Source organism: Oxyura jamaicensis, chromosome 5, assembly GCF_011077185.1.
Source record: "Oxyura jamaicensis isolate SHBP4307 breed ruddy duck chromosome 5, BPBGC_Ojam_1.0, whole genome shotgun sequence".
Lineage (NCBI taxonomy): Eukaryota > Metazoa > Chordata > Aves > Anseriformes > Anatidae > Oxyura > Oxyura jamaicensis.
Genome location: NC_048897.1, coordinates 11,124,134 through 11,148,631, shown reverse-complemented (window position 1 = coordinate 11,148,631; position 24,498 = coordinate 11,124,134). Strand labels below are relative to the sequence as shown.

At 38.2% G+C, this 24,498-nt stretch overlaps 1 protein-coding gene across 3 annotated transcripts in view; it reads left to right on the top strand.

Annotated features, from left to right (window-relative positions):
* The window catches only part of ARHGAP5 (Rho GTPase activating protein 5), a 46,728-nt gene continuing 22,230 nt past the window's right edge, over nt 1-24,498 (top strand). The window contains exons 1-5 of one of the 3 annotated variants that reach the window (XM_035327035.1): nt 1-68; nt 1,693-1,806; nt 7,306-7,411; nt 10,958-14,857; nt 23,596-23,740. In XM_035327035.1, coding sequence (XP_035182926.1) covers nt 11,135-14,857; nt 23,596-23,740 — 3,868 coding nt within the window. In that variant the 5' untranslated portion in view covers nt 1-68; nt 1,693-1,806; nt 7,306-7,411; nt 10,958-11,134. Of the gene's footprint in view, nt 69-1,692; nt 1,807-7,305; nt 7,412-10,957; nt 14,858-23,592; nt 23,741-24,498 lie in introns of all 3 variants that reach the window. The other 2 variants (XM_035327033.1, XM_035327034.1) reach the window with 2 other exon arrangements.

The following is a 24,498-nucleotide window of genomic DNA, read 5'->3' as shown; positions in this document are numbered from 1 at the left end:
TGGAGAGAGCGTCCCGGGCATGCTGCCGCCGCCGCCGCCGCGGAGGAGCCGGATCCCGGCGGCCAGAGGTGAGGGCAGGGGCCGGCGGCCCCGAGCCGGCAGCGGGGGAAGGGGGCGGCACGGCACGGCTCGGCCCGGTCCGGCCCGGCCCGGCGCTGAGGGGCTGCGGGCTGCGGCCGGGGCCCGGCCGAGCGGGGAGCGCGCAGGGCAGGGCATGGAGCGGGGCGGCCGGCCCCGGCCAGGTGCTGAAGGCCTGGGCCGTGGGAGGGTCCGAGCCTGCCGTGCGCGGCTGCCAGCTGGCCGCGGCTCCCCGGGGAGGGAGGGAGGGAGGCAGGAAGGGAGCTCCCCGCTCCTCTCCTCTTCCTTCCTCATTCCCTCCTTCCCCTACTCCTCCGGCTTCCTCCCCTCTCCCATTCCCGCTGCCCGTCTCCTCCCCCCCCTTCTCCTTTCTCCGTACTTCTTTCCCTCCTCGCCGCCCCCTTCTACTCGCCTGCTCCTGCTTCTCCAGTGAATTTGAACAGTTGTCAGTTCTCCTCCTCCTTCCTTTCACCTTCAGATATTGCTCGACGCTAAATTTAAGAAAACTTCGCTCGCCTAATGATGTGTGTGCGTTTCTGTTTTTCCACCAGGTGGATTGTAAGCCTTTGAAATAGGGTAGCCAGTTGCAGCTGCAGTTGCAGCTCTCAAGCATTTTGAATCCCTTCAACCAGCATAACCTTTAGACTCTCTCCACCCAAGGAAAGCACCACAGATAGAACGCCATAGTGTTGAAAATGTAGGACGTAAGGAGTATGAAGCACTATTTTCCTTAAAAATAGACTGTTTCTTCAGAGAAGGAGGACGTACTAGTCACCTTCCCCCCCAGAATCCTCCCCAGCCTTGCTGTGTAGCCCCCTTTTGCCCTCTCCTGTATCGCTTTTGATATCAACGCGGAATATTTCCTTAATAAGTAGGAGGGGAACGTTTTAAATCTAGACCAAAATAGGCCTGTGGGGGTATGTGTGTATTCTTTAGTTTAGTGTCATGCGGATAAGTGGAGGATTTCTTTTTTCTTAATCAAGATCTTTGACAGAAATTTAAAAACTCTACACTGCAGAGTAAAGGCAGTAAAGAGATAACAGCATTTGCTGGTCAATTGAACGTCCATTTTAAACCTGTGCATTGGAGCCAGTTACAGCACTGGTACTTCTATACTTAGTTCATAAATGAATGAGGAATTAGTAGGCTGTATTTTCCTGTCATGCTGTCTTACCTTCCTGAGGTTCCTCAGTATGATAGCTGCTTTCAGCAGTGACATCAGTGACCAGAGTTGCATGTTTTCTCAAGAAAAAAAAAAAAAAAAAATTCTATTTCAAACTTGCAGTATGTATCTAAAACTAGGGTGTTGCAAATATTCATCCAGGTGTGTTTTTATGAGGGTTTACCTTTTGTTCCTTCTTTGAAAATTATTTTCAAGAAGTGCTAAAATCTATTTATAGTTTCCTACTGGAACTCAGTGTTACTAGAGCTCTCAAAGCATGATGTCAATATAGTAAGATAGCAGTTTTTTTCTTTTTTAAAAAATGAGTCTATAGCACTTAAAGTAGCAGAAATTAAGCATTTGTTACATTATCACTATCTTGGTGTATTTTGTAACAAGTCATTTTAAAGCTTGGAAAATACTGAACTTAAATAGTATGCCTTTTTTTAAAGTATCCCCATAGGAAGTGGCTGCCGGTGTTGTGTCGTCGCACTCCCCCCACCCCTCAAAATAAAAATAATTGCAACCAAATGCCTGCTGCTTACCAATATTGGACTTTATTTTAGGTAAGGCATTGCATGTGTAACAAAATCCAATTAAATACCTCATGGTCAGACAGAATTGTTTTTACAATCCTATATTTAGCACTAGCCATCAAATGCTGCACATTTTTGAGGTTCAAGATAAAATGTGCTTTCCTGAAGCTATAGGTGTTTTTCCTTGTGCAAACTTTGTAGGAAGGACGCACTGATCGTAATAACAGATTGTTCTGTATAAGTTTGGGAATTGTTACTTGAGTAGATGGTACAAAACTAATTCTACTTCTGTTTGATAAAGATATTAAAGAGAGATTGACAGTACCTTAAGTCTTCCAAAGGTATGTTCTTAACAGAAGATAAATCCCATGTACTGGCATCCTTTGAGAATATTTAGCATAAAACTTTAAAACGCTCCACGTCATTGTTTTTGGTAGGCTAACATGTGGCGTGTCCTTAAAATTACACGTCAGGCATGCTTCAGGGATGATACTGTCTGACCTTTACTGAAAGAATGGAAGTTTGTGAAGCCAAATGTTCGGTATTAGGTACTGCTGGCATAGTCACGTTGGTTTGCAGACTGAAGGCATTACATCCATAGATGACATACCTACGAGAGTAAAACCTGGGCTGTGTGCTCACTGCGTGGTAATGAAAGGCTGCTGCTGCTCAGGGGAGCCTGCGTTGCTCGGGAAGAGTTTCCCGTGCTGGCGAGAACTCCTGGGGCTTGCCTGAGCCGCACGGCCGCTAGGGGGCTTTGTAGGCATGGCTATCCTGGGATAGGCGCACCAAGCCCGGGCAGGCTCTCTTCGTTAGGCTGGCCATTTTAAATGCACGTTTAAAGTAAGTAGCGCCTTATTGGACATGAGCTTCCCCTTGTTTTGAAAGCGTTTAGCCACGCTTATAAGAAAAAAAAAAAAAAGTGTAGTTTCAGGTAGTTCCAACAACACTGGGAATTGTGCTTGAGGACTGCCAAGATTTTTTCCTTGTTTCTGCATTAGTAATAAGTTAAAGGAGGCGCAGCACTCTTGTTTTTTTCCCTCCCCCCTGAAAATTCCTAGGCTAGAGGTCAGTGTAACTGAGGTGGAATATTGTTGTTTTTTTTCCACTGGTTTTAAAAAGAATTAGTAAGCGTATTAATTTTACAGATTATTGTTTGAACCTTGTCATCACTTCCTTCAATCTGTGGATTTTAATGGGATATTTAAAGAAAAATGAGCTCAAAATTTCTGGCAGGAAAAGCTGAAGGAATTGCAGTGAAGTTATTTTAAATTCAGGTATTAACTGTGCTTTTTAAATCATTAACACCTACCAGAAACTGAATTAATCAGTCTGTGGCTATTTCTGCACATTGCATTTTATGGTAAATTAGAGTTGTTTCTTTGGTTTTCAGTTACGGTTCCCACATGTTCTTGCAATACTCTATCAGCTGACACACAAGCACTGCAGAGGAATGTTTGCATTTTTAACAAAGTGAAACTAATACCTACATGCACAGCTTTAGAAATGTGTACGGTTTTTATGTTGTAGTATTAGCTCATGTAAGTTAGCTAACTATTAGGCAAAATATTATTTTCTTCTTGCACGTGGCTTTTTATTTGCTCATTTAATGAACAACTTAAAACAGAAGAGTCCTCATTCTGCACAGGTAGAACTTAGGCATCTGGCTTGTACAAGGTCAAACACCGAATTACCATTTGAATGAAGGCCCCAAACTACGGGTGTCAGTACCTAGATTCTGTGTGGCGGTTCCCCATCAAGCAAAATAACACAGAATGATCCAGATGTGTGCATCAGTGAAATTCATCGAGGTTACTTCTGCCAGGGTTTTAACTTCTCTTAGCAGCAGATGGATTTTAGCCCCATTTCTCTGCTTACCTTGTTCCCTCCTTCCTCATCTGCCTCATTTTCTATCAGTTCTGTCTTGGATTCCCTTTGTAAGATTTCTTCCTTCAGTGCTTTTGTGTTCATCCTGAATAACTTAGTGCAGGCTACCTGATCAGGTTATTTACAGAGAAACCGCTGTGAACACTAAGCATGTCTTCAGTAGCTTTTCCCGTGGAAAAAGGATTATGAGTCTATTTTTCCTGTAAACCTGTACTATTTACTTTGCTGTTGAAAGCTTTGAGCCTGCATTGAATGCTCTCAGATATTCATAAATCTGTAGATAAGTCACTTGAGAGGCCTAAGTTCAGACTTGTGCAGTGATGATTATTTGAGCTTCTGAAGTTTACCTGTGTATTTTACCTTGATCTAATTTGTGTGTTGTTTTTTTTTTTTGTTTTTTTGTTTTGCCTTTTTTCCCGCTAACAGCAGCAATGCTAATAGGTGCCCCTGGAATATTGGATTCCAGCTGAGGAGTGCTGTTCTCTTTTGAATTTAGAAATAAAAGCCTTGATTTAATTCTGGGTAATACACCAGAGGTCTTCAAAATATTGTTATTAATAGGAGAAATTTACTAAACATAGTAAGATCTTTGAACTTCTGTTTTTAAACCCAGTTTTGCATTGACTTTTTAATATGAAGTTGGGCAGTCAGTTTTTCTGTTCTTTTTATAAACTGATTGCTTTTGTATACAAAGGAGTATCTAGTAGCTGACTTGTTAAGGATGGCAGGTGAACATCGTGGTAACCAAGTCTGAGATGAATACCAGGCCAGTTGGGGTAATCTATTCTCATCCTCACCTAGCAGGACTAATCACCTTGCCATTCAAACTCTGTTCCTTTGTCAGTCTGTGGCGCTACTGAAGACATTTCAGGTCATCCCTTGTTACCTTGCCATTAACTGGTTGAGCTTATTTCCTGATGTGCAGTCTGATTTTTTTTTTCTTTTTGATTTTGTTTTTTTGACTGGTACTTGCAGAATTTTACCAAGGAGCATTGAATTTACCCTTACTTTTAAGTCAGATTTCAAGTACAGGTAATTAGTTAAGATTACTGGTACTTGGGAAAGCACGACTATTGGCCTGGTAGTGAAGATAACGGGACACAGTGAGTGAGGAGAGCCTCAACAGACTTTGGTGAATTAAGATTATTGGTGAAATCGTACTGGTGTACTCTGGACCTGACTTAGTTTGTTAAAAGGACTGTTTTGAAGGTATTTTTTATGCTTGTTAGAGGAAAAAAAAGATACCTGGAGGAAAATACTGAATGAGAAATAACACAGCTACCTTGAGCTACATCAACGTTATATTGTTATTGGCTCTTTGAGTGACAATGGTTGAATCGTTGTTCTGCTGTGTTTTGGGTAGAGCTATGATAACTGATGGGCTGATAGGTCTTGGGAGTTCAGATCCAATACTAAATATTTTCTAATGCTAAATTTTGGTTCTCAAAGTGTGAAACGAGGGCTGAATCTGTATGAAAACTTTGTCAGTAGTAATCTGAATCCAAAGCTGTAGCTTCCTTAAAGTCGTGGTCCTTGATATTTGGAAGTGGTATGAATTCAAAACTCATCCTACAAGCTATTTCCGTGACATTTAATGTGTTTGAATTGACTTCGTGATCCACGGTGGAGTTTGCAGTAATTTTCTCTTGGTGTATTCAACACATCCTGCAAAGCAGACTAGGCTGGGACGGCCCTTCTCTTCATGCGTGCTTTTTTGTTATTTTCTGCTTGGCAACCTAATTTACAAACACTATCACAAAACAATGATAATTGGAAAGTAACCCTTACAAATTAGTGGTCCCTACCTGTTGCTTCTATGCAAAATTTGAGTGAGTGGAAGACTGGGGGGAACCACTTTTTCCTTTCCCTGTCAGTGAGTGTTGTTTTTAGCTGCTTAGTTTGCTGTGGGCATGAGCAGTTCTCGTGCCACAACATTTATGCTTCAGTGTTAGGTCTGCAGACAGTAAACATTTTTAGGTTCAGCGAACAATTTTAGAAGGTATTCAGAAATAATCCAAGCATTTGTGTGTAAGTAAGTGATTTCCTTGCCTATGGACCCATCTGCAGCTTCCTGTGCAGCTGCAATCATCGAACAGTGATAGGTGATAGTATTTTAGTATTTATTAGCTGCTGATAATATGATATCCTGTGCTAAAGTTTAGAATTCCGCTCAGAAGACTTTGAGAGACTTAATAGAAAATAAATGGCACCAGTGACTCTAGCAGGTCATGTGGGGCCTGTTTTTAAAGAGCTTTCTCCTGTGGCAGTGTGCCGTGCCGCTGGCTGGTGCCCCCAGCTGCCTGTGTGCGGGCAGGGACACTTCTCCCTCTGGCAGCCGGATGGCTCCGCCAGGTGCTCAGGCAGCCCCTCCACCGTTCCTGGCTCCAGTGGGCGCAGGGCAGTGCCACGCACAGCTGGGAGGGAAGGGCAGGGATGTGGCTTGCCTCTGCTCTTCTCTTTGGCGTGACAGAGGTGAGCCTTGAAGCAGGGCCAGGCTTAGCGCAGGACTGCTAGCGTGCTAGCTAATCACTGCGGTGTCTGGTACTTCAAGCTGAGAACTGCAGCACTGATGTGTTGGTGTCCTGCTTATTACTTGCTTTGTCCAAAAGAAGGATTACTAAAGCTTAAACTTTTTCAATTATGTATATTATTCCCAAAGCCAAGTAGAATTAGGAAGAATGTAATTGTAATGACCCCCCCAAAAAAAAAAAACAAGAAAAACCTTTGCCATATTTTCCTGATGTTATGTTTAGCATGTTTCCAGCATGGTGCTGCATTTAAAAATGACAGCTTTCCTTAGTTAAAAGTGGCGTAAATCATGCTCCAGTCCAAGTGCCTCAAGTTTCTTTCCTTTTCTTTATGTTACCATGGGCAGCACTGACCTGGCACCCAAAGTTTGCTTTTGTGTGGTTGCAAACTGAAGAAGTTCCGTGGAAGAGACCCAATTTTGATTGCTTTATAGCAGCAGCCATGCAGTAAAATCAACACGTACCAGGGTTATGCTAATAAATTAGTATCCTAGTTGAGAATTCACCATCTTCCAGTAAAATTGTTTTCAATTTCTGATTTGTCACAGTCAATGAAATCATTAACTTCAGAAATGTCTTTTATTTTTTTTTCAGGTAAAAGGATTTTGAGGTACTTGGTAATTTTTTTAGTAATAAAACTTATATGTGTATCTTTGAGCATACATTCAGTTTGATTATTCTGCAGTTACTGGCTCTACTGACTTAATCTTGCAAAACTATATTCTAGATATTTTAGAGTTCCAAATTCTGTCCATAATTAGTGATTTTTGTATCTCATATTCTGTGTGTTGTCTGAGACACTGTATTCACTTTTCAGAAGAGGCTTCTGCAGCCTAGGAGTTGTTAAAATATCAAGCTGAACTTTTGAAATCACAGGTCCTTAGGAAGAGTTACGTCCTCTGTCTTTTCCAAGTATTAATAGCTGTGTTTAGAGGATTTAAACCCTTTAAGTTTAGAGGAAGATCCAGCTTGGGCTTTGAGTTCTGAATTAGGCTTATAGGTTTAAATTGAGGGAAAGAGTTTTCATGCGCAGGTTAAGAGTTGTGCCTTTTCTGATTGCTGCTCCTGCTTTCATTATTTTGAAATTGCTAATGAATCTTACTTTTGTTTTCAGATCCCTCAGGGAAGGACTTACTGAAGGACACTGTTTAAATGTGTGACATCACTGCAGAAAGATCACAGCAGGATAATCATCTTGCTTTGCACCTTGTTTCCTAAGGGTAAGTTTGGGCTTTAGGTCTTGATAATTTTGTGTTTAAGGGGAGAGGTGGATGAATAAATACAAGATGATATGCTGTATTTTCTTAAAACTACACTGGGAAATCTAAAAGCCTGTAGAGGTGAGATCCTATAGCAAGATTGTCAAAGGTCAGATTCTTCCTGCAGTGATGTCATACATTTTGTGTTCCATAGTTTGTCCAAATCCTCCTGTTTACGTGTAGAAGTGCTCTATTATTTTCAATCCAAAGACTGAAGTAACTTGGAGAAAACAAACAACCCCTCCTTTGAATCTGTAACAAGGAAAAGTTGGGGGGAGGGGACTCAGAGTATTTTCATTTTGTTATACTGGAATTAGGCAGATTGAAAGATTAAAGTAATGTAATGAAATTACTTTATTGTGTATTTTCTGTGTGTATGTTTCAAAATTGTACAGTGCATTTAAATTAGTAGTATACCAAAAAGAAAAACCTTCCATTTAGGCAGCAATTCAATAATGATTACATATTAAATGTGAAGCCATTATGAAGTTAGATTTTTATCAAGTTTATTACTTAATTAAAATAGATCTCATTCTGTGACTTGGCTTTTCTCAGTGCAAAATATAAATTGTTTTTTTTAAAAAAAGCTAGTTTTAAATATCTTAAGCGATTTGGCTCCTACTATTTTGAGAATCTTCCATTTCAGAAGTTTTATGAGAGGCTAGTGTGTTTGTTTTTGCATTCTAAGTGTCCCGTTTCACCTTACTCTTTCTACTTAGTCTCTTAAAATATATTGATTGCTTAAAACATTTATTGCTAGAGGAGGAAGAACCTTTGCTATATGAGGATGTAGGGTATCTGAAAGTATTGATTGCTTTTTGTAAACTAGTTGCAAATAGATAGTGTCTTCCTGATTAAATGAAATAATCCTGTGAATGAAGATTCTTGTGTTCTAGTGTAGTCCACATCAAATCTGTATTGTACTGTGGTAAATGGAAAACATTTTATAGCACAAATGGTGACTGAACTTCTCATTCTAGTAGACTGAATGATGCTACTATGATGAGCTTTGCTTTGGAAACAAAACACTGGGTTTATTTGTAGTAATATAAACATGGCTTTTACTAAGTATTTGTGTTTCCAGAGCCATCTTCTATTAGCTCTGAATTCTCTGTTTTACAGATATAAAAATACAGTGGAAGAAGTAAAAAAAAAAAAAAACTAAACGGTCTAAAATAAGTTCTTTCTGAACATCTTTGTGTAAATTTATGTAAAACAAACAGAAATTTCTAAAAAGCATCATGTTTCACTTCTTGCAATATGAAAACTATTAAGTATAATTTTTTTTATTTTCCCTTTCATTTTGCAATGAAATTCATACTTTGTTTAAAATAAATATTTTAAAAGGTAGTTTTCTTGACTATTTCCATACTTGAAAGCTGTTTTTTGCATATATTTATTTCTATATTGTGGTCAATGAACTTTATTACAGAGTTTGTTACATAAAGAATATGCTTTTGATCAGAACTTCAGATTTCTATTTGTAAGCGTTAGACTTTAAGTTGGAAAACTGTTGACCAGGCATTGATACTTTATATCCAAGGTATTGAAAGTCCACTTTATATTACAATGTGATACAAATATTTCTTTTATTACTGCATGCCATCAAGCTCAGGTATGTCTTAATGTTCATGACTTAGTATTGAGGCAGATTTTGAGAGCCTTTTGGGTGACAGATCATGGAGTATCCTGAGTTGGAAAGGACCCACCAAGATCGAGTCCAGCTTCTGGCTCCACACAGGACTTTTTTTTTTTTTTTAACTGAAGAAAAGTACTACAGTACCACTCTAAACAAATTGTTGCTATGAATGACAAAATAGTAAATAATACCGAGACTAAAATTTCACTGTTGATGCTCCTAATGGCTCTTCCTTCATATAAGATTTATTTGCATATGTTTAGGTACATTTATGCTGTTACTCTGTACTCCACAAATGTAAAAGTGAATATTTTAAGTAATCTCTATGTTCCATTTATGGTGCCATGTGATTGCTTTTTTTCATCAAGAGAATGAGAAAAGTAGTATTACCAACATACATTCACAGAATAGTTAGGGTTGGAAGGGACCTCTGGGGGTTAGCTGGTCCAGTGCCCCCGCTGAAGCAAGTAGACCCAGAGTGAGTTGCCCAGGACCAAGTGTAGATGGCTTTGAATATCTCCAATGAGGGAGGCTCTGCATTCTCTCTGGGCAGCCTGTTCCAGTGCTCAGTCACCTGCACTTCTGCTTCTAGAACTGCACAAGGTTCTGCCAGCCCTTCTCCACACCTTACTGAGGTCCCTCTGGAAGGCAGTGCAGCCCTGTGGTGTATCAGCCAATCTTCCCAGCTGCGTCATCGGCAAACTTGCTGAGCGTGCGCTCCACCCCATCATCCAAGTCATAAAGAAAGATGTTGAACAGTACTGCACTGAGTATTAACCCCTTGGGTACACTGCCAGTTAGCGGCCCTAATCATAGGCTGCTGGGTCTGGCCATTCAGCTATTCATTTTTTATGTTTTGCGCGTGTTAATTGTGTAATTGTTTCTAAAATACCTTTCCATTTGCATACTGCAAATGTATGCAAGCAGCATCTTCTGATTAAAAGATGAATGGTATTTGTTACACCAGATGTCAACTTCAGTCAAAGTGCTGGAACCTTGTAATAATTCTGTGGAAGTTTGTGTGTAGGTAGAGTTTCTTTTTACAGTTTGTATAACTGTAAAAAGTGACTGAGGACTTGTAATTTTAAAGGACCATGTGACTTGTAATTTTAAAAACCTCAGAGTTAAGTCTTTGTTTTTCTATATTAGTGTGTATATGGCAATGTTTGTACTTTTCAGTACAATTCAGGTTAGAAACTTTTCCTTAAAAACAGTTTACTGTTTGTATACAAATGAAGTAGTTTACTTCTGCAGAACAGCTACCAGCTGAGTCCCATTGTCAACTTCCTGGTTCTACAGCTTCTTATTTTAAAACTTTCTTTACTGAAACCTCCAACCAAACCTACAAATGCACACAAAAGTAATGTGATTCAAGCAGGTAAGCCTGCTATCCGGTGGAAGTACAAACATGAGTAAAAGTACATGTATATGAGTATTTGGTTGGGTTTAGAGTTGTATTTATATTGTATTTATCCTTAGTGAGAATCAGCTATTGTAAAACAAAACTTCACTTGCCCTTCATCCCAAGTAATAAGATGAATTCAGAAAACGGCAAATGCTTTCTGGTGCTCGCAAGTTAGGAAAGAAAACAGTAATTTGTTCCCAGATGTATGCTGATCACGTATCCAAACAGATAAACTGTTATTGATCTGTGTCTAAAAGTTGTTTATTTTTAAATCTATGATACAAATAACGTTAACATGAGTTAATTCTGAGTTTGAGATCACATTAAAATTAGTTGTGGAATTTTCTTATACAGAGAAAACAATTTCAGAGTAAGCAAGTAACAGTGCTTTTAAAATTTCTCTTAAGAATTATAGAAGGGAAATACCTTCAGTCTTTAACTTTTTTCCTCTTTTTTCCTTTAGGAAGATGATCTTCCTCATCCTGAGTATCTGAAGTTATCTCAAGGACGAGCTGAAGCAAGAACAACTGAAAGCTCTTTCTGAAACCGTGGATATACAATTTCAAACTTGTAGGAACATTTCCAGAATGAAAACCACATACAGTTACCTTGATAATTGCAGAAGGATGAGAGGAAAGTTATGATGGCAAAAAACAAAGAGCCACGTCCCCCATCTTATGCTGTTAGTGTTGTTGGACTGTCTGGAACTGAAAAGGATAAAGGTAACTGTGGAGTTGGAAAATCGTGTTTGTGCAATAGATTCGTTCGCTCAAAAGCAGATGAATACTATCCTGAGCATACCTCTGTGCTTAGCACAATTGACTTTGGAGGAAGAGTTGTTAACAATGATCACTTTTTGTACTGGGGTGACGTAACGCAAAGCGGTGAGGATGGAATCGAGTGCCGAATTCATGTTATTGAACAGACTGAGTTCATTGATGATCAGACTTTCTTGCCTCATCGGAGTACGAACTTACAACCCTATATAAAACGTGCAGCTGCCTCCAAACTGCAGTCAGCAGAAAAACTAATGTACATTTGCACAGATCAGCTAGGCTTGGAGCAAGACTTCGAGCAAAAACAAATGCCTGAAGGGAAATTAAGCATAGATGGTTTTTTACTGTGCATTGATGTAAGCCAAGGATGCAATAGGAAGTTCGATGATCAACTTAAATTTGTGAATAATCTCTACATTCAGCTATCAAAGTCTAAAAAACCTATAATAATAGCAGCAACAAAATGTGATGAATGTGTGGATCACTATCTGCGAGAAGTTCAGGCATTTGCTTCAAATAAGAAAAACCTTGTGGTAGTGGAAACATCAGCAAGATTCAATGTCAACGTTGAAACTTGTTTTACTGCACTGGTACAAATGATGGATAAAACTCGTGGTAAACCTAAAATCATCCCCTATCTGGATGCCTATAAAACGCAAAGACAGCTAGTTGTTACAGCAACAGACAAGTTTGAAAAACTTGTCCAAACTGTGAGAGACTATCATGCCACTTGGAAAACCGTTAGTAATAAACTCAAAAACCACCCTGATTATGAAGAGTACATAAATTTGGAAGGAACAAAGAAGGCCAAAAATACATTTTCAAAACACATAGAGCAGCTTAAACAGGAGCATATTAGAAAAAGAAAAGAAGAATACATTAATGCATTGCCAAGAGCTCTTAATACTCTTCTGTCAAATCTTGATGAGATTGAACATTTGAGCTGGTCAGAAGCCTTGAAGTTAATAGAGAAGAGGCCTGACTTCCAGTCCTGTTTTGTAGTGCTTGAAAAAACACCTTGGGATGAAACTGACCATATAGACAAAGTGAATGACAGAAGGATTCCATTTGATCTTCTCACAACACTAGAGGCAGAAAAGGTTTATCAAAACCACGTGCAGCATCTTATATCTGAAAAAAGGAGGGTGGAAATGAAGGAGAAATTCAAAAAAACTCTTGAGAAAATCCAGTTCATTTCACCCGGACAGCCATGGGAAGAAGTTATATGTTTTGTAATGGAGGACGAGGCATTCAAATACATCACCGACGCAGATAGCAAGGAAGTGTATGGTAGGCATCAGAGGGAGATTGTTGAAAAAGCCAAAGAGGAGTTTCAGGAAATGCTTTTTGAACATTCAGAGCTGTTTTATGACCTGGATCTCAATGCAACGCCAAGTTCAGATAAAATGAGTGAAATTCATGCAGTTCTGAGTGAAGAGCCTAGATACAAAGCTTTACAGAAACTTGCCCCTGATAGAGAATCTCTTCTGCTTAAACACATAGGATTTGTTTATCACCCAACTAAAGAAACTTGTCTCAGTGGCCAAAATTGCATGGACATTAAAGTAGAGCAGCTACTTGCCAACAGCCTTCTGCAGCTAGATCATGGCCGTTCAAATTTATACCACGATAGTGCCAACATAGACAAGGTTAATCTTTTCATTTTGGGCAAAGATGGCCTTGCACAAGAATTAGCAAATGAAATTCGGACGCAATCCACTGATGATGAATATGCATTAGATGGGAAAATATATGAATTAGATCTTAGGCCTGTTGATGCAAAATCCCCATACCTGTTGACTCAGTTGTGGACCTCTACCTTCAAACCACATGGTTGTTTCTGTGTGTTTAACTCCATTGAATCTCTGAATTTTATTGGGGAGTGTATTGCAAAAATAAGGGCTGAAGCATCTCAGATAAGGAGAGACAAGTATATGGCTAATCTTCCGTTCACGTTGATACTGGCTAACCAGAGGGACAGTGTTAGCAAGAATCTGCCTATTCTGAGACATCAGGGACAGCAGCTGGCCAACAAATTGCAGTGTCCTTTCGTAGATGTGCCTGCTGGTACCTATCCACGTAAATTTAACGAGACACAAATAAAACAAGCTCTGAGGGGAGTACTGGAAGCAGTTAAACACCACTTTGATGTTGTAAGTCCTGTTCCTACCATTAAAGATCTGTCAGAGGCTGACTTGAGAATTGTGATGTGTGCCATGTGTGGTGATCCATTCAGTGTGGATCTCATTCTGTCACCCTTCCTTGACTCTCACTCCTGTAGTGCTGCTCAGGCTGGCCAGAACAATTCTTTGATGCTTGATAAAATAATAGGTGAAAAGAGGCGCCGCATACAAATCACTATATTATCGTACCACTCTTCGATTGGTGTAAGGAAAGATGAACTTGTTCATGGATATATACTGGTCTATTCTGCCAAGAGGAAGGCATCCATGGGGATGCTTCGCGCGTTCCTTTCTGAAGTTCAGGATACGATTCCTGTCCAGTTAGTGGCTGTTACAGACAGCCAGGCAGACTTTTTTGAGAATGAAGCAATCAAGGAACTCATGACTGAAGGAGAGCACATAGCAACAGAGATTACTGCAAAATTTACAGCTTTGTATTCATTATCTCAGTATCATCGTCAAACTGAGGTCTTCACGTTGTTCTTCAGTGATGTGTTAGAGAAGAAAAACATGATTGAAAGTTCTTACATGTCAGACAGCACAAGGGAAACAACACATACAAGTGAAGATGTTTTTTCAAGATCTCCCAGAGGAAGTTCCCTTGACTATAACTATCCTGATTCAGAGGATGATGCTGAGGGACCACCGCCTTACAGTCCGATTGGTGATGATGTGAGGTTACTCCCGACGCCCAGTGAGCGTTCAAAGTACCGCTTGGACTTGGAAGGAAACGAGTATCCTATCCACAGTACGCCCCTCAATTGTCACGACCATGAACGCAACCATAAAGTGCCTCCCCCAATAAAACCGAAACCCCTCGTTCCAAGAACAAATGTGAAAAAACTGGATCCTAACCTCCTAAAAACAATTGAGGCAGGTATTGGTAAAAATCCCAGGAAACAACCTTCTCGGGTGCCTGCAGCGCCGCCAGAAGATATAGACCAATCTGACAATTACGCTGAACCTATTGACACTATTTTCAAACATAAAGGCTTTGCAGATGATATCTATGCAGTTCCGGATGACAGTCAGAATCGTGTTATCAAAGTTCGAAATTCAATTGTTATAAATGCCCAGGGTGATGAAGAAAATGGGTTTTCTGACAGAATGTCTAAAAGTCACGGGGAGAGAAGACCTTCAAAGTACAAATACAAGTCTAAGACACTGTTCAGCAAAGCTAAGTCTTACTATAGGAGAACACATTCGGATGCAAGTGACGATGAGGCTTTTACCACCTCTAAAACTAAAAGAAAAGGAAGGCATCGTGGAAGTGAAGAAGACCCGCTGCTTTCACCTGTCGAAACATGGAAGGGTGGAATAGATAATCCTGCTATTACATCAGATCAAGAATTGGATGATAAAAAAATGAAAAAGAAAACTCACAAAGGAAAAGAAGATAAGAAGGTAAGTCAACTGATTTGTGATAAGACATGGCTCGGTAAACTGTATGTGCGTATGTATATATAATTTTTCCCCACTTCTAGTGCATTGTAAGAAGGGCAGAGTCAAAACGTGCAAGAGTTGCGCCTTATTTTGATACAGTTGATTTAAAATCTTGATGTAGCACTGTTAAATTTTGTCCAAGATTCCTACATAGCTTGATCAGAACCTGCAAACTTGAGGGAACGAGGTGGATTTTCTGCATAACTAACAAGTTTCAGCTCTCTTCCCTTCTGTATGCACATATGCAGTTTCACTTCCTTCTGTATGAGTAAGTGAAGGCAGAATTTGGTCCAAAAATCTTGCCTTATTAATCATGACATTTATTTAAAAAAAAACCAACACAACACCAAACTGCTTCATAAGTTCCTGGGTAGAACTGGTTCTTTCGGTTCTTGCAGTTCTGGCTGTTGGAATGAAGTTAAGGGCTGGTGAATGGAAGGAGTGGTTTCTTTTTAATTCTCAGTTGTCTACCAGGAACCTGGAACTCTACAGAGCATGAAAAGGAAACTTTGTATAGTGTATTTACCGACTGCTGCATTTTCCTAGTGCAGGCAAGCAAATAATCAATTTGGAAGCTGTGCTACCTGTACAGTTCTCTGTTCAAACAAAGGGAACAAAATGCTACCTAGTGTGGCTTTCTATGTAATGATTTGATATTCTGCTTGAAAAATGACTATTTTGTTTTGATCTTTATGCTTGATATTTACATATTTTAGGTAGTGCCATGATGTAGGTACTGGTTGTATACTCTTTATAGTTCAGATTTTAATTTTTGACAACAGTCTCTTGCATGTAGGTCCCACTTAATATTCAATTGGGAATATTCCTGGTCAGTTACATATTTTCTTTCTTGTATGAAGATAAGTTGACATTCTTAATATTGTCATTTGTAGTCTTTTAAAAACTTTCCTACTATCTGACAGTACTGGAATAGCATGTAGAAATAAGTTTTGCTTAAACGGAATACAGAGTTAAATTTTACTAATGGATTAAAATCTGACTTGCTATTCTTAGGATGCAGCTGTGATTTGAATTACACTTGGCCGATTTAAAGGGCACTAAATTTTCTTAAGGCTTCCTAGCAAGCGTAAATAATGATGTCTTGTGGCTATGAAATCATATAGTTAAAAATACTTTGAAGTTATTCTTTGTGGGAAACATTTTTTTTAAAAAAACAATTTATATACTTTTATATAGATTTATATACTTTATATACTCTATATAATTTATATAGATTTATATACTTTTGATTGAAATGATCTTGCTACACTGACATTGAAATATAGTGTTCATAATCCTCCTACTGTCTGAGCTGTGTTGAGTTGACAGAGAGTCCCTTGGAGTGGGATATTTATGTTTAAACTGTGTAGAACGGGTATCAGAGGATCTTCTCTTCCTGGCATTGTGTCAGCAAGCCCCCTGCTGTCGTTACCAAAGCCTCTGCTGTTGCTTTAGGCTGTCCATGACAGCTGGAGTCCAAGTTTCAGGCTGTTCTGATTTTTTGTAGTGGGTAAGGCTCTTAAGGAGTGCAAGAGTAGTTTTGAGTTTTCTCTGACGTACCTCTTGGTTTTTTCCTGCACTTGCAAATTGTGGTGCAGGGCTGTTCCTCTCAAATTAGAGAAAGTCTCTAATAGCAGAAATACAAATTATTGTAATGATGTCTCTATCTTTGTAGCTAAAATGCTCGTAAGTATTCCAAGTCTAGGAATGTTGAATGCTTGCTACGCTCGTAAGTATTCCAAGTCTAGGAATGTTGAATGCTTGCTACTTTTAATAAGTAGCATCTTTTACATATGTTGTTTCAACTGGCATTTTGTTCGAGTAGTTGCAGTTCATTGTAGTTTGTAAGTAATATACTCTTTTTTTTCAAAAAACTGTTTTTTTGCAAGAGATGCACAATTTTATTAATTTTATGACTTATTCACCATATTTTCATGTGTTGTATTAGATGAGCAGCTAGCAGTGTTTTACAACACCTGAAGAATTAGATGATATTTTCCTTTTTGAACATTATGTAGGCCATGTGAGGGATATTAGGCTACCACTATTTACAGATTATGTGCTGAATTTTTTGAGAATTTCGACCCCATGAACGTGAAAGGCATGAATTGTACTACTTCCTGAATGTTTCTTAAAGCCCGTACTGTTACTTTTTTTGAGCTATTTAACTGTATGTCATGGTAACACGAGATAAAAGTGTGGCTATTCCTGCCATAAATATAGTGATTGTAAAATACAAATATCTTAAACTTTTTTTTTATTTTTTTTTATTTTTTTACAAAAACTCAACCTGTTAAGTCTGAGGTCCTCATTGTCAATGATTACAACTGAATGGATAGGAATGAGGAAATGAGTTTTGACAAACAATAGGAAGAACAACTGTGCCTTTTTACCAGACGTAGTTTCACCGATCTACTAACTAGATTCACAGAATCATAGAATATCCTGAGTTGGAAGGGACCTACAAGGACTGTTGAGTCTAACTCCTGGTTGTTTCAGCCCCTCATCCCCTGGTCTGCATGTGTAATAGCCAGGGCTGCTCCAGAGCTTCCAAGTGCCTGTTTTTTGCCACTATTTGTTAAGATGAGTGAATTTTCCCTTATGTCTACGTGCTTTTTCTGTTTAATTATTTTTTCCCTTACTCACGTTCAGAAACCTGGGACAAACTAAGCACAGAGTACAATGTTCAATGCAACTTTGCTTCAGCTCTGTCCACCTTGCCTAGTTGCACCTCTCCTAGTTGCACCTGAGATGTGTACGTGTACTCATTTGTCCCTCTCTTTTTCAAAAAGTACAAATAGGAACTTTAAGTAGGTACTTTTCTGGGTTAGAATCTTTAATGCTATAGTACTGAGGTGTTGTACAGAGTAGTATGTGTTCGCCCACACCAATCTCATGAGCAGCAGCAGCCTTCTACAGTAAATTAATTGTGGTCATTTAACTTGATGAGTGTGAAGGTATGGTGCAAGAGATAATTTCAAGACATGAAAGGCAAGTGGCCATTCCTGGAGGGTAAGGATCTTGCTGGAGTAAGCCTTCTTACATCGCAGAGAGAAGGAACCCCTTAATGTGTGCAAGAATTCCCAGCTGCAATTGTTGGGCAGTTGATGCATCGATGCCTTAAATATATAAGGCCTAAACCTCGGTGCTCCTTGGGTTTCATGGGTCTCAACCATGTTCTTCTCATGTGTAAACATGTTTGGTAGAAACAGTATTTTTTTGCTTTATCAATATTTGATGTTTTATCAGTATGATCAATCAATTATTATTTAATTGTCAATTAAACCATTGAAAATAATTAGTTTGACCCTAGCCTTAATTTAGTACTTTTCCTTCTCTGTGCAGCAGGAACCCTGTCTGGTATGGAAATATGTAGCCATCCACTGTAGCTGCAATTAATACTCTTATTAATTATCTTTACAGTGGAGTTCATGAGTGTTAAAAATTTACTCATCTCATTTAGAGCTCTTATCCTTGTGACCCCTTTAAGGTATGTTTGGTGCCTAATTTAGGCTGTGCTGTTTTTTTCCCTCTCATAAAGTATATTTGTTTTGTATTCCTCCCCAACATATCAAGAACAACAAATATTTTGAGTAAATTTTAGCAAATGGAAAGGCAAATCCTCATCTTGAAATAAATTCTGCAGGCTTCTTGCCTTCTTACCTGGTAACAAGACGCACATATTATTTTTTCAGTTAATAATATTTTATTTACTTATTATTTTACTTTATAATTTATAATATTTATATTTTCTAGTATATATTTTTATATTATTTATACTTTTCTAGTGCTGCATTTGTAAATTGTGACGATTCTTTGACATACCATTGTTAAATGGTATTAAACCTGATCAGGTTTTACTATTTGTTTTCTTTGAATAATAGTCAATAGTTTTATTATTCAAGGACAGGTCATATTTTTGTTTCTTTTGATTTTTATTCTTAATTTTTTGCGTGTCTGGAGTTTCCAACTGTATTGCTAAACTAAATCTGAAAAATAGCACTTAAAAATTTCTGCCCTGTAAACTTGTTTGCAAGCAAGATTGAACAAAGATGACTGCAAATTACTGTCTTTCCACTTCACCTCACAATGAGGTTATTAAGATGCATTTTACTTCAAATTCATCTGAACACTTGTCTTAATATTTCAGCAAGAAAAATCCAGTAGAACCTAGATGAATTCTTACCTTTCTCTAATAATATAAGTAGTATGGGTTTGACATCTGGTTTCCATGTTTAAACTTGTTAGCTCTCATTATAATGTCAAAACTGTATAAAATTTTGTAGAAACCATTACTGGAAAGTGTAAGGAACTGTCTGTCTGTTGATCTCTGTTTTGGTAAGACTGTGATAAACTTGTGACCAAGAGAAGATAGACTTAAATTTTTGTTCAGCTGTTTTGGTGTAAATTCAGTGGTTGATTTAGCAAACTACTGTCTACTACAGACTGCAATGTGTAGGGAAAATTTTATTTTTTCCCACTGAGATTACAAGAAGAATTGAAGTCTGTGCTTTCAATTTTCATCTATTCAAATCTAACGCTCTGAAAATGCATGTTTGGAGCCACGTGCCTTCTTGAGCCTCTGCAGTTAAAACTTGGTATAACAAACTGGAATTCCAAAAACGGCACAAGGGGAAGAAAGAGAGGGCATGCTGGGGACCATCGTCTGCATTATTCATCTGTTGTATAGCTTCCGAGGAGCTAGTCATGAATTAGAGATTACAAATACTTTATTAAGCCTATAAAATGAATGCTGCTCATGGTACCTGGTTTTATGAACTATTTTAATAGTTCTGAAAATATTGACTCTGCCCTCCATGACCCTAGGGCTGACTGCAAATGAAGCAGGCAGAAAATTTCCTTTGTATTAAAAGTAGCAGCCAAGTGTGGGAGGTAGAAGAGAAGCGGCTGAATTTCCCCACGGATAAACAAATGACGAAGGGAGTTCTGGTGGGAAGGAAGTGAGTGGGGAAAAAAGAAGTCTCTCCTGAGCGGAGAGGACTTGCTAGAATAAGCAGCCCTTCAATAAAAGGGCCTTGATTAATAGGTTGGGGCAGTTTGTTTTCTAAGTTAATTTTGAAAAGCAAAATTTCATTGCAGTGTACTCACACCTGGCTGGTATCTGACTAGTTTCTCTAGAGAATGGGCACCACTTAGCTGGTTCCCTGGTACCTACAGTCAAGAGGGTTAATCTTGAGTATATTCTAAATCTGTCTTTTCATGTTTTTATGCTTTTTATACAAATAGCTCTAACGTTGAGAATCGGATGCTCTGTGGTGCTAGAATAAATGTTTTCACGTTTAGCTTGTTAGGAGGACTTCAGCTAGCCTTTTGGAACATGCTTGTTCATGTGATTAAACTAGTAATTAGAGCAATATTGCAGGTAAATGCTTTTGGTATCAGCAACCAGAGGAAAGCTTGGGGTTCTCAGAGCTGGAATTCTTTCTTGCCAAAACGTAAGGATCAGCTTGAGGTTTGGCATTAACCTCTGTTAGGGAATGAAGAGTAGTTGTCCTGGGAGGCCTTTGGCAGGATGCAAGTGGTAGAACCCATGGCGGAGACAGTGAAAAACTCAGTTTTAGCACAATAATAAATTATTAAAAAAAATATATATATATATATATATGAAAACTGAGGATTTCAGCTTCATGATGTTTTAATTACTGACACGAAACGGTGGCACATGGAAACAGTGGTCTGAGGTTTTTGCTAGGAGTAGCTAACAAGCTTTTATGCTGCTTGTCTTCTCTGGCTTGGTACCTGTTAGTTCTTCTTCATTATGATTTAGGAGAAACGTGCAAAACAGTCTTGGTACCTAGAGTAGTACTCACTGTTTGCAGTATTCGGTGACTGCTGTATCGTGGTGAGTAGGTGTATTTGGCTGAAATGTCTATGGAACTAAAAATAACTGACAAAATCATCATCTCGCCAGCAAATTCTAAAAATGCTGGAAATGATGCAACTTTTTGGGGAAGATTTTACCCACTCACATCTACCAAAAGACAAGGAAATCATAAGAGATTTTAATACATGTGACATCAAAGAGAGGAAATTGATACATAATGGGAAATAGCTGATAAAATTGGTATTGTAGTTCTATGTGTGCCGTATGAAATCCTGGTTCATGTTTGTGGATTAGGCCCCCAGCAATTGTTTCTCCTACTCTTTATGTTAAGGTCAACGAAAAAGGGCTTCAGGTTATGGATATATTTTTTATTTGTCCCCTGTTCTTTTATTTTGTCCTAATTTTATTTAAATTCTGTAGACAAATTCTCACTTTCCAGATTAGAGATGAAACTGATTGTTTCGGGTAGCTTTTCTAAGAAACCTTTATGCTTTTTTGAGTGTGTATAATACCAGAGTTAAATCTTAGTCTCTTAAACCCATTCTTCTAAACACAGGACATCTATTAGCAAAAGCACTCTTCATTCCAGCTTGAGACATATTTGGTATTTCATATTATATCCAGGTATTCTGCACAGACAATATTCATTACTTTTGTTATCATAGAAATTCTGTAACATCCTAGTTTATTATTTCATTAACCAAATAGCTTTCGCACTCTAACCAGATTTGTTAATGTTACGCTAGTATTATGTCTTTATCAAAGAGAGTCTGCCTTTTTAAACCTGCTGGGTCTGAAATATATAGTCTGAGGGTTGGTGATACTCCATTTATTCTGAGGTGGTGGGGATGTGCACTGACCACCTTGAAAGAGCAGTAATTTCAGCTTTTATTTGCCTTCTTTACTGTGTTAATGCAAGCATCTCTAAGATTATCTTACATTCAACATTTGACAGAGGTGTTTGCTGAGTTTTACATGTTCTTTAGCTTCAGCTTGGCCCTTTCAGCATCTTCTCATCAGAAGTGTGTATAGTTGTTGCCTAAATAAATAATACTTTACCACTAAGGGGAGAAAACGGCCAATGCACTGGGTTGAGCGCTAGAGACTTAAAAGCAGGAGCTTGTGGCAGTGAGAAGGAAACAAGAAAAGGCTGTTTCTGATCTGAAGGCATATATGCTGGATGAATCAACTGTATTTTATCCAAGATGAATAGAAGTTAGGCAGAATTGACAGTTGGAAAAAATTCTTTCAGAAGTCTGCTTTAACCATGGAAGTTTGTCCTAAAGTTTTATCTAACCTTTAAAAATAAAAAATAGAAAAATCAACTAACGTAAAACTGGGGAGCAACAAATTGCTGGAGAGCAGTTTTTTCTAATACTCTGAAGAATTTGTGGATAAATGCTCCCTTCTTCTAAATTAAAAGTGCTGCACCTTTTGTAGGAATCCCAAATTTGAAAGATAATCCTAAACTTTTATTAGTCTTTTGTTACCATGTTCAATCACAGGTACTCTGCTGCCAATTTCAAGGAGCAGAAACTGTCCTAGAAGCATTCCACATGAAAAGCCTTGCTCGTTAATTAGGCTATTGAAGGGCTGTGATTAACAGGTCTTGTTACCAGTTGTTCGAGATGTTCCACAGTGCTGCAGGGTGATGGAGAAATATTGAAGCTGGAGTTTCCATCTTCCCCCATCAAGCTGTACTTAAAGCCATTACTTCTCAGTGAGCAAGTCAATGATGAGTATGTGCCTTTCTCACCAGAAGTTATAGGTAGCCTGTAAGGCCCGAATAAACAAGTTTGATGGTAAAGAAAATAAAAATGGAAAAGTCTAGAGGTTAAACCATTCTTTTGCACAAAGAGGTTGAAATTCAAGACTTTTTCCAAGTGAAAACTAAAAAGAAACTAAACAGTGGTGTGTTTTGTCTTAATAGTGAGATGTCTTCTTATAAATTACAAAATACTGCTAACTTTATTAACTGTGTTTTGTGTTTTGTTATTCTTCACTCAGCATTTAGTATGTCAGAGCTTTTATGTGAAAACACAATGTTTTTTTACTGTTTTTTACAGTGCATAAACTTAATAGAATGCTAGGTTTGACGATGATGATGTTCATTCAGTTACCACATTTAGTTGCCACTCTACAGCCAATTGATCGGCCAGTTTACATGGCCATATCTGAATATTTTCATCAACATTCAGAGATGAAATGTGGTATCTGCTACAATATATCTGTAATTATCCAAAGTGGTTTTATTAGTTCAACAGTGTAAAGTGTCTCTTGGGGAAGGCTGGAAGTAGTTGTGGAGAAAAAAAGCAAGAAAAGGTGATATGAAAATTGCCTTGCAAGATTGGGCTGAGTGTAGACATCCTTTTCGCTAAAATCCTGTGTGTGCAACTAAGCAGTCATATTTAATATTAGTGCCTGCAACTCTTGCTCTGTGATTTATTGCTATACATTCTGCATCATGTTTCTAGAGTAGTTGCAATGTAAAGACTGCTTAGTCTCTTTGACAGGCATGCAGAAGACAGTCTCTTGTGATAGGAAACATCATACTGTTATTCTACAAATTTCAAAATAATTATGGTTAAATTGTAATTCATGTGGATTCCTCTGTGAAGGTGCTGAAAGTTAATATTTATGATGCAAAAATGACCAAATCTTTTAGAAATTAGGTGCTCTTTCTCTAGTGTATGCTATTTTAAAAGTACATTTGTACTCAGGTTGCTATGGGGGAATTTGATTTTCTGGTAGATGTGTCATCTGTTTGTTTTTACTAAGTGGTTGCAATATGAGTTACGATGTTACTTGAATAGTACTTAATTATTACTTAAATAATTCTGTTTTGTTGTAGCAGAAAAAGAAAGCTAAGGCATTCAATCCTCCAATCCGTAGAAACTGGGAAAGTAATTACTTTGGGATGCCCCTGCAGGACCTGGTTACACTGGAGAAACCCATACCTCTGTTTGTTGAAAAATGTGTGCAATTCATTGAAGACACAGGTAAGACAGGAAACTTAATGAAGGAAAGACTTCCCACTTGCATACCAAACAATGCCTCTTGTTTTCTGTTTTAAAGCACTCTTAGAATCCTATCCCAGAAATAAATAACTTCATTGTGGATAAAGTACATTTTAAAAATAGAACATGTTGTCTAAATTATATTCTTAGTATGTGTTTTGTCTTTTTTATTTATTTACACAAAAATTGCACTCATTATTGATAAACATTTAACATTTAATGTTTCCTGTAATTTTAAAAAGAAAGACTTGAGTTTGTAATGCCAAATGACTTCTAACCCAGCAGCATTCCATCCTGTATGTCTCACTTTTGACACTGTATGCTATGTAACATACTGAAAAGCTCTGAAATCTACTTTTACCAGTCACAGAAAACAGATACTTGATGTAGTTTAATAAATCAAAGAACTTTTATTTATTTATTTTGCGGGTTAACCTGGACTTGCATTTTAACTTGTTATGAAGAAAACTTTACTTTCTAAATACTTCGTATTTCTGCATTAACAATACTAAACCATTTATTTCATTTCCAAATTTCCAGCTTATTGTACAATATTAGGTGAAGTTTCACCTTTCTTTTTCTCATCTTTTTATGTGCCTTCCTGGTCATGTGTTTAAGCCCTCTTGCTTTCAGCCATGAGGTGGCCATGAGGCAAATGAAATGATGTTAGCTGGTCCAACATAAGATGACATTTTGGACAGGGAAGTTGTTTGGAGGTTTGGGTGTTACCTCTGGTTAAG